Raw genomic sequence first — 11,480 nt, 5'->3', positions numbered from 1 at the left:
AAAATGAGAAATTTGTTTGAAAAGGGAAATTTTTTATTCCCCTTAAGGTTTTGACAATGTTGCTCAATGCCTTATCAGTGATCTGGGGCCTAAGGACCACTCCACTGTAGGACACAGATGGTGTAGTGTGTGTAGATTGAGGACTGTACCATCAATACAATTGAGGGGAGATTGTCAGCGATTAAAAAATAAAAAATAAATAAAAATGGGTGTATATATTTTACGTGCATAGAAAATGGGTCAGGGGGGAATGTAGGTATATCTGCTTTTTCTCAAAAAAAAAAAGTTGTATTTTCTCATTAACATACAGAATTTAATGGTATAAGATGCATTTTGTGCTCTTGTCAATGCAATGCTTCATTGAGCCCATATCAATGCATAAAATTTTTGTAAAAGGTAGTATTTCCATTTTTATGAATATTATTATGCTTTTTATCAAAATTCCCCCAAACTATCATTTATTCTGCATTCCCCTTTATGGCTGGAAATAGCGATATATAATATATAATAAAAAATGATAGTAATAATTTTACTATCTTGTTAGAAATGCAAAATTTGTTTAATCATACATATATATACCTAAATTTATCTAATACACACACAGATCACATGAAAGTTATATTCTACAACGGATACAACAAGAAATGAATATCACACTTTCGGATCAGTTTGCAATTTTATAATTTTAATATCTTGTTAGAAATGCAAAATTTGATTAATCAGTAAAACAGGTGAGCAAGACATGAGCAGATGACTACATCATATTATGGCCATCCTCAACAGACAGGAGCTCAAAGCACAGAACTTTGACAAGAAATGCAGTTTCACTCCGTAAATACGGAAGTCTCTTCAGTCTACCCATACCGGTCAGGAAACAGTACAACCAGGGTTTGTTGGCGATTTGAGTAAATACCTGCATGCTTGGAACACATGTTCATGTCAGCAGCCCCCCTGCTCTGTACACAGAGCAGAACCTTATTTCATGAGATATTTTCTATTACAGTTTAACTGTAATATTTCAATGCTTTTTCAGAGAAAAAAAAATGCTCTGGTTTAAGTGATATCCAACCACATTTCTGAAGAAATTAGTTAATAGGAGTTGTGTGATTCCAGACAGCTTACATAGTTTACGGTTTACCATGAAGAAAAAAAAGCCTGTTCTTTGGTACCAGCCTCTTAATGTCAGAACAGCTCATGACGTAAACATATCCTTCTAACATAACACATTCACAACCAAACTGCATACAAAAGAATAATGATATATCGTTCCATTCATGGACAAATATTGTATAAACCTGATGGCCAGCATCATAAAATTTTAATCGACCTAGAAAAAAATGTATAAAGATGGATATAATATAGAGATAGATAGATAGATAGATAGACAGTCAGATAGGCAGCGGGATAGCTAGATAGATAAATGAAAGAAGATAGAGAAGAAGAAAATGCCTCTGGATTGTTTTTATATTCATTCCAAATCTACTTTTTAAAGTATTATGCACTGCACACTTCTGTAAAAGTCTCTATAGTGGATTTTACACAACATATTCATTTATGAACTGAATATATCCAGAATATCTTTTCCCCCTTAAAATCTCTGTTCTGAGATGTACAATCACCATGTGATATCGGCAGAATAGATGATTTGGCATATCACAGCTCTTCATTACTGGTGAGTGGAATCATAGAAATTGTCTCCCTCTGTTCCAATCATATCTGATTTAAGCTACAAGTTAGTATAAGAAACTTCTCTGGTCCCCTTTAAATTCTTACACCGACTGGACTAACAAAATTCTCTGGGGTGACACACGTTCGGTACAGAACAGAAAGCTTGTTAATCACATACATGTTTTTATGGAGAGAATAAACTACTGGACCTTCAACACACTGCCTTGAACACCAGTCGTATTTCCTCTGCCAGTTCTTTTGAATACACAAACTACACATAAAGCGATATATGAGGGGCAAGGGTAGCGGAAAGTGCCCCCCTTTTTTTCTTGGTATGAATACAACGACTACCTCATAAAATTGTTCATAGCATATTTCACATTTAAACCAACCAAACAAAAAATGCATGAAAAAAAGGAAACATGCTAAAAACATAACAATCACCAAACACTGACAGCTGGAAACTTATCTTTCCAAGCTAAGAATAAAATGTCAAAAACAAAGCAAAGAAAGTGATTTGTGGCTGATCTTCTTCATATCTTTCTAATCCCTAAACTACAGCAATTTGATTTTCTCCTTGATGTTCAAACCGTCGCTTAAATTAGACTCGGTGACATGAATATGATCAATCAGTTCCTCTTTTTTTTTTTTTTGACACAGCATGATTCATTCATGACTTAATGTCAATACAAAAATGTCAGAAATCACAATAAACAATAAGATCCAAGCCCTTTAACTTGGCCCAGTGATTTTGAGTTCAAGCATTGTCTGTCGATTTGATGGTCATTGTACATTCTAAGCATTTTCATCTGATTGGACAAATGCAAAGAAAAACAATTGAGACAAAAAGATGTTGGACCTCTTAACAGGGACTGCCAATACCTGAAATAACCTACGAAGCTCTGAGAACTCAACCTTTGAGCAAGGAACACAATCACAGAGCATGTCCATAAAAAAAATTACAGCAATGTCATGAATTTTGGCTTGACCTGGGGTGGCCTCTTCTCGACCAATTTGGATGTACATTTTGGACCAGGATGACTTGCAAAATCTAGTCACTTGTTCCTTGACATGTTTCTGACAACTCCGGAATATTTTAATCAAAGTTCATGACACAATTCTGCGAACAGATAAACACACAAACAGACGTTCACAGGCAGTGAACATAACCTCCTTGGCCAAAGCAATTGTAGGGACAAGACTGGAATGCATAGAATTCAGTCTCCAAAGGGACCACATAGAGATCAGAGTCTTGTTGTTGTTAACCCTCTGAGACTTCAGAGGATGGCTACAACACATTCCCTGGTGGACAAAGATTTAAGGTGAGTACATTTTTAGGCATGGAGAAACTTACAATCCATTACATTTTGCACCATCAGAGCTTTTCCTTTAACAAAAAAAAAATAATAATAATAAAAATAAAATAAAAAAATAAAATAAAATAACCCAACCCTGTCTTTTGCATACAAATTTCTTCCCCCGTGCCTCCTTTTAACAAGCCAAGCAACAAAGACAATGAAATAAGTATTCTGCTGTCAAATCCAAGCCTAAGATTACAAAGAAGAAAACACATTACACAGGATATATATGGGAAGACTATCACTTGGTCGCTGGTTCGTTTTACTCTTCAGACTTGGTATTTGCAGATTTAAAAAAAAAAATGCTTCATCTAAGTTTTCACATGCACAGCAAGCTCTCTCGTGTAAATACGAGCTTGCTGCCTCATTTTTTTCGCTCTCTCTGTGGGTATGAACAGACAGTTTAGAACTCTGAATTTCATTTCTGGAAGTTGATAGTTTATGAAATCAATTCTAAGACACACAATCCGCTTTGTTGGTGTTATCTGTTGTGTGGCAAATACCGCGGTTGTGAGCTTAATCAACATGAACAACAACAACAACAAATTGCAAAATATACTTGGGTATATCAGCCACTGACAACACTTACCAGACTGGTGATAAATTATGATTAAACAAAAAATATATGTTTGCTATGTACACTTTGATCAATTAATATATACTTTAACTTCACTGCATGATACACATAATATGTACAGTGATAACTGATTTACTGTGCTCACTTTACAGTGTGAATTACTGTTTAAATGCGTGTTACCACCTCTCTCTCAATAAACAACATATTTTTAATATATCCGACATACAATAACATCCTATGAATAATTTCAAAAACTTGTCATCAGGTATATACATGTTGATCTAGTGATCGTCAATTCAGAGAGAATATAACCATTTCAAACCTTGCTAAATACATATCATGAGTGTTAAACACATCAGTAACACATGTTATCATTCACAGAACACACAAATAAATAAATAGAAGCATCTATTAAAGCAAAGATTACATGCATACAAATCATTTGCATAGCACTCACAGATACCACAACGACAAAGTGTTGTAACATACAAGTTTCATCCCACAATGCCAGAAATCATCCAATTGACTTTGTAGGAGGAGGCCTAGCTAGAAACTACCACTGCACTGGAGGTGTTCCCACAAATGTATGTTCAAACTAATAAACGGGCCAGGCCCCGTTGCACGTGATGGAAGCCTGATTTCACTCAGAGCCACACCCAAGTTGCATGGGTGGGCCAGAACCACCGGCATGGATTCAACAGGTGGAATATAATCCTGGCGGTAGTCAAGTCAAATCTCATGGTCTGAATGTACACAGGTAGGGTGTTGATGTCATTTTCTGGTCTGGATTTGTACAAATACTGTAACAGAGTAATGCAGTAGGCGGTGGGCATCACCAGCTTAATAACAGTTTGATTTAATCACATGTCATTTAGATGTTTAACCTTTTCACAGCTATGATGTATGATCACTTAAGAGGTTCAATAAGGAATCAGGTATGAATTGGAATGCTATGATAAGAACAGGCTTAGGATTCAATCATCTCAAACGAGAAGCTTGATCTGATTCAAATTTTTTGCACAAACCTAATCATTTTTAAAGACAGATTAGGGGCATTGGGGAGAAAGAGAAAGAACAGGAGAGAGTTATACAGAGATTTTGGGATGTAGCCTACCCCTCTCCCCCCCCCCCCCAAAAAAAAAAAAACACCAAACAAACAAATAGATAAGAAACGAAATGACAATAACTTTAATGATTGAAACTACATGAACGAAAGATTGCCAAATTACAACAAAACCAGTGAAATGCTCAATCTGAGTTGCAAAAAAGTAAAAGTAAATCTTCAAAGATGATTGTCAAATGGCAATGAGTTTCCTTCATGACCAGAATAAAGAGTTAGAGCACCTCACTCCCCCCCCCCCCCCCCCGTACATGTATACTGTATATATCAGAACATGGCTTACCATTACATACTTGAGATGCACACAACTACGTTGGCCAACAATCTGTAATTGTGTTTCGGTAACCTCATGCTAAATGCACTTTGCCAATTACTGCAAGTTACACTAATCAATATGACCTCAAATTGTGAAACTTTAACCGTGCCTTGTGGAAATAAAAGGAAATAAGAAGTCCACAAATGAGTTCAGTCAACACTGACTTGTATAATGGCTGGCTTATTTTCAAGCAAGAGCAGGAGGCAAATATAAAAACAGAATTGTTTTCACTGCCTGGAACTCTTTATTCTCTTTTCAGGTCTTGCTTTGTTTTGATTTGTGCGTAAGCGTGTGTGTGTCTACAAACAAATCAGAATACAATAGAAATCAAACACATTAACAGAAAAAAAAAGTATCCATCCCGCTCTCCTATTCCTGCTATCTTTTGAACATTTCACTTTTAAATGCATGATTATCCCTGCAATGATTGGAACTATCAGTACACAGTCACCAGATATTAGATGCATCGACTCTCTGTGACAAAAGAGTGAGGCTGAACAGCCAAGGATCCACCACTACAGTAGCAGCAAGTCACCTCTTGGGCTCATTCTGTCCTCTTACTGTTACTATTTACACTCTCATAATGGCAAGTTCATTGACAGATTCTCGGAAAACACACACACACAGAAGGAATCAGAGAACATACTGTTTCCTTAGCTTTGAAAAACAAGCACACAAGATCAAGATTTTATAACATTTTTTTTTCATTTTTTTAGTCATCATAACAGATTTGCTGGCAATTTTTTGCTTGCTCCTCCTCATATTTGTATCAGCCTTTTTTGAATGTTGATTTGACTCTCTTTGAGACAAAGAAAAAGAGAAGAGAAGCTGACAATGTCTGAGTGAGAACATTCACCTTCACCATGTACATATCAGCTACTTCCTCACACTCCACTCATTGCATCTAGCTTTCTACGACATAACAAAACGGGCTGTGACAAGCATGCTGAACTCACGAAAACTACACCAATGCAGTGAGAGAAAGTCATTCTGATCAAACTTTTAAGAAACAGTAAACTATAAACGTGACAAGGACTTCTGAGAAAGGAGCTCGTGCATGACATAATTTCCCTGCACTACATAAGGTCCACACAGTTCAAACTCTTCACACAAATACTCTATCTCTGAGTTGTACATGTGTCAAATTTACAGATGTTTAATAATTACTCATTCCATCCTATCTATCTTAATGTCACTCCAAACCTCTATTTTTGAATCTTCACAATATAATGTATTTCTGCCAATATTTCTGCTCCATGGCTTTTTATGTTATGGTCAGTCATACTGAATGTTATCTTCTTTCTCCTACCATATTTGCTTTTTTATTCAACAGTATGACTGTACGCCACATTGCCACCTTGTTTCCTCTGGGTGAACTTGTGCTTCGATTACATCTGGCTGATGAAGTTGAATCACAAACCATAGCCATTGGCACAAAATTGATTACTCAGAACTTTCCATCAGGAGTTCATGAAAAAAGAACAGACTCCACAACTGAAATAATGGATTGTATCTTTATGGGACAGCTGTAAAGCCACTACATGTAAATTCTCTCACTTATGTTGGCAAATTGTTTTACTCCTGAAAACAGCTGAGAATTTTCACGTATTGTTTTCTGCCACATATTGCACAAACCTTTGGCAGTACACACTTTACTGATTTTTTTTCATAGTTTTGCTGTTACCATTGGAAACAATCCCTTCAAGAGCATCGATGCCGGGAACATGAAAAATCATGCCAGGGGAGCCTTCGCCCTTCAGGATGGTCTCCAGATGTCCTAGTGGTCAATGCACGTACAGAGTTGTGTAATTCATCACATATATATGCTAATTTTGGCACTGTCAACTATCATCCTACACTGAATATCCACTATGCCGAGTGGCAACTTCAGTCTGTCTGGAAGATTTTACTGTTAAGTTAACATCTGGCTTCACTGCAACATTCGCTACAAAACTAAATTTTAGCATTAAAAAGAGGAAGAAGAAAACCAAGAGAAAACTAGTATGAGATGACCCTTACTGTCAAGTGTCAAATTTGTATTAACAATTGCTACACTGCGTAATTATTCTCCACTGCAAAAGTTACCCACTCCCCTCCCCCCCCCCAAAAAAAAAAGAATCCCAACAAAACAAGATTATCATTCTGTGTCCATATTTGTGATATAGCATTTAACAACACAATCACAACACAAAACAAGACAGCATATGTCAAATGTTCCTTTGTGCTTTGCTTTTTTTTTCTCCTTCTCGTGCAAGGAGAGGCCATCACCTCCACCGATAATGCTATGGGGGGAAGCTATCATCAGACACTAGACATGATGCATTGTTTTCATTGGTACACAAATCCACTGCCCATCCAGCCTCTTGGAAAACAACACTAACGACACGCTATATCAATGTGGCTAACAGCCTTTTACTATATCCACACAGCAGTATTCAAAAATTACATCACATTCAAGCTGAGAAAAATAAAAGACAAACACCTTTAATTCTTGTTGTAACAACGATGCGGATTAATTCTCTTTCCTCTCTCTTATCTGGCAAGCTTCTGCTTTCATTTACACTTGTCACTGCTGAGTTGAAGCTAGTTGAAAACATATACATGATTTCCATTTTTTTTTCCTTTCTTTTTTTTTTGAGGGAAAATTGAATCACAGCATTTTGGCTTTAGCTGATGAGCAGCTTTGCACTTACATAGCTCTGTTGTTTCTGTCTTTATTGCATTGTGTTGGTCTCATGCTGCACAGGCTATACTAGCACCAAAAGCAGAGCAAAAACAGAAACATGCACCTTTCATACAAAAAGAAATTTACAACAAAATGTGGATTTGCATGGAAAACATTATCTTTTCTTACACATAAGAACTGAAAAATAAATTAATACTGATTCATAAGTTTGAAATTCCAGGTTTCAGAATTTTCTTTAAAATTTAACAACAACCCCCTCCCCCCTCACAAAAAAAAAAAAAAACAACAACCACCCAGCAACAGAGAAAAAACAAAAACAAAAGCAAGAACCCAAGGACAAGGTTCAGGTGAAAGAGAGGGTTTGGAGGGGACAATGGCAAGCATGATGACATCAAATCTAATTGCATTTTTCCTTCTCAGTTTCTCCATCTCTCAAGATAGTCTTACCTCAGAAGAGTCACGTACAAACAAAGATCAACAGAAGGGAGTATCCCTTGGACACGACGCTCAGCTACCTATCACTCGGCAGCTGATACCAAAGCCTCTTGAATGACCAGACTCATCTCAACCAACATCGTTGTCATGGTTACACCAAATACTGATAAGAAACACACTTCACAAAAAAAAATCTGGCTGGTCGCTTTATGATAAATCTCACTGAATAAATTCACACATTTAATAAGTTACAGTCAACAGTCTTTGCAAATTTTTTCCCCCTTTTTCTTCCCTGTTAACCAGACCATCATGCGTTGCCATGGCACCTGAAATGATGTAATGGTGAACTGGGCGACAACACAATTGGCTCACGAATATTCTGCTGGACCAAGGCCTCAGGACATGTTGGGCCCTAGCAGGGGGCCTCCACATGGCCAAAGAGGGCCACAGGGAACTGCTTGATGTGGGTCTGCCATTGGGCTGAGAGCTGGAAAAACTTGACTCTTGACAACTCGTTGCCATCAATAGTAACTGTAAAGAGACAACAATCACATACAGATATATTTCAGACCATATGCATTTATTGTACAGATCTCACTTTCATTTTCTCTGATTAACTGAAAAATATCAATAAAAACAAGAGACCCGCGGGTCTAGCGCTCACCTGAGTATCGCAAGTTCACCTTTCACGCAGTCACTAATCTAAATTATTCACAGCTCTACCAAAATTTGACGAGGCATTCTCAAGTGGAAGATGAAAATGTACAATAAGGGCCCAATTTTTTCAAGATTCCTTAATTTGGGGGAATTGGGGCCCCCTGGGGCCCTCTGGGTGGGGCATGGTGCCCAGTTTGATAAATTGAGATCCTGACCACCTAGGGATGCTACCTGCCAAGTTTGACAAAAATCCATCATGAGGTTTTCAGGAAGAAGATGAAAATGTACAATTCAGGCCCCCATTTGGACCCTTCCAACCACCCCCCCCCCCCCCTACCCCCAAGAGGGGCACCCCTGGATCTCCTATGAACAAACTTGAAACTACAGTCATTAATGTACTCACTCATAGTATTATCTCAGCTCTATAACTTCTGATTCTAGAGAAGATTTTTAAAGATTCCTTCATTTGGGGGGTTTGGGCCCCCTGGGGGCCCCCTGGGCGGGGCATGGTGCCCATTTTAACAAATTGAGATCCTAACCCCCTAGGGATGCTACCTGCCAAGTTTGGTGAAAATGGGTCATGGGGTTCTCAAGAAGAAGATAAAAATGTACAATTTAGGCCCCATTAGGACCCCTCCTCACCCCCCCCCCCCCCCTGGGTCCCAAGGGGGGCACCCCTGATTCTGCCATGAACAAACTTGAAACTACAGTCATCAATGTGCTAACTCATAGTATTAACCTAGCTCTATCACTTCTGGTTCTAGAGAAGAAGATTTTTGCGGATTCCTTAATTTTGGGGGGTTTGGGCCCCCTGGGGGCCCCCTGGGTGGGTCATGGTGCCCATTTTAACAAATGGAGTTCCTAACCCCCTAGGGATGCTACCTGCCAAGTTTGGTGAAAATGGGTCATGGAGTTCTCAAGAAGAAGATGAAAATGTACAATTTAGGCCCCATTAGAACCCTTCCCCACCCCCTCCCCTGGGTCCCAAGGGGGGCACCCCTGATTCTGCCATGAACAAACTTGAAACTACAGTCATCAATGTACTAACTCATAATATTAACTTAGCTCTATCACTTCTGGTTCTAGAGAAGAAGATTTTTACAGATTCCTTAATTTTGGGGGGTTTGGGCCCCCCTGGGGGCCCCCTGGGTGGGGCATGGTGCCCATTTTAACAAATTGAGTTCCTAACCCCCTAGGGATGCTACCTGCCAAGTTTGATGAAAATCGGTCATGGGGTTTTCAAGAAGAAGATGAAAATGTAAAAAGTTTACGCACGACGCACGACGGACGACGCACGACGGACGACGGACGACGGACGACGGACGACGGACGACGCACGACGCACGACGCACGACGGACGCCGGACGAAGGGCGATCGCAATAGCTCACTTGAGCCTTTGGCTCAGGTGAGCTAAAAACAAAAACAAAAACAAAAATAAAAACAAAAACTGGTAATTTAAATCCTCCATCAATTATGAATGATATTGTTTTGCCCATTTGGAATTTGCTCTGCAAACTGTGCTGTCCTGAAAAGACTTTGATAGCAACCATAGTCTCTTATCATAGTGCTTTCACCCTACCTTGTTCTAAAGTAACTTTCACCTTCTGTTTGTAATCATGTATCAACAAACTAGAGTATGGGACATTGTTGGGCATTGAAGATGCTCCTCACTTTTCTTCAAATATATTCTCTGACCTCTATTGCATCCTATATACACAAGGATAACAAAAAGATAAAAATCAAATGCCACCTCAGATGTAACCCAAATCCAAAGCACTACCTTTTCTACTGGCACTCATGTGTGCCAATCCTAATCAGTTTTTGCTAAGGATGCATTCCTTTCCTTCATTAATTTCATTTCATGATTAGTATGGATGCCTGATTTGTATGGACTACATAAATGATGGTATAGACAAACAAAGAAAGTTTCCACAAGTTGCAAACAGTGCAATCCTTCTCTAAATGGCCCACAACATACATGTCATAAAGCATCGTCAAGCCTTGACCTAAGAATCAACACGGCAAAATAATAATGAATATTTATTAGGAATGCGAGGGTTCAGAGTTTAATCTGTTTTCCGACTTTTTTTTACTCTGCCCTAAACCCAGTTTTTAGAGTTTTTTGGCAGTTCAAATGCACTGAAATATTCACAGTGGGGTTAATGCACTTCAAACTTTTTTTTTCATGAGTTTCAGATTTTGTCGGACTTTTTTCTGCAAGCATTCTCACTCTTCTGAATTTATGAGCAGCATTCATTCACAGTTGATCTCACGAATGCAGAGTGTCTGATGGAGAGCAAAGAGGAGTGAAATGACCAACCCACCTGTGAGAGAATAGTCCTGGGAGCGGGAGGTGCACACCAATCTGTGGATACCATCCACCGTCTGACTCTTCAGCTCCGGTACAGGGGGCTTCTTTCCAATTCTCATCACTGCTGGAGGGATTCATGTGTGGTAAGGCAAATAAAAACTCATCACAAGTCTGAATGAGGGTGAAGAATGACTGATGACCAAGCAGAAGAATTCCAACTGCAATTCAGATTAAAGTCTGTCTACATTTTCCTCCCTGCTCATAATAATTTACTTACATGTCTGTGCATGTTGTATTATCCAATATTCCTCATATAAAACAGAGATTGACTTTTCTTTACAACGCTGTCAT

General features: G+C 38.5%; 1 protein-coding gene across 1 annotated transcript in view; it reads right to left on the bottom strand.

Moving 5' to 3' along the window:
* Positions 1–8,005: 8,005 nt before the first annotated feature.
* The window catches only part of LOC139719540 (phosphofurin acidic cluster sorting protein 2-like), a 106,898-nt gene continuing 103,423 nt past the window's right edge, over positions 8,006–11,480 (bottom strand). The window contains exons 19-20 of the mRNA XM_071630955.1: positions 11,143–11,253; positions 8,006–8,691 (exon numbers count right to left, since the gene is read on the bottom strand). Of these exons, the coding sequence (XP_071487056.1) occupies positions 8,573–8,691; positions 11,143–11,253 (230 nt within the window). The 3' untranslated portion in view covers positions 8,006–8,572. The remainder of the gene's footprint in view (positions 8,692–11,142; positions 11,254–11,480) is intronic.

The sequence above is a fragment of the Diadema antillarum genome, unplaced genomic scaffold (assembly GCF_040938485.1).
Source record: "Diadema antillarum isolate AM-2024a unplaced genomic scaffold, OU_Dant_1.0 scf00000111, whole genome shotgun sequence".
Classification (NCBI taxonomy): domain Eukaryota; kingdom Metazoa; phylum Echinodermata; class Echinoidea; order Diadematoida; family Diadematidae; genus Diadema; species Diadema antillarum.
The sequence above is the reverse complement of the archived record's forward strand: the minus strand, read 5'-3'. Positions and strand labels throughout refer to the sequence as shown.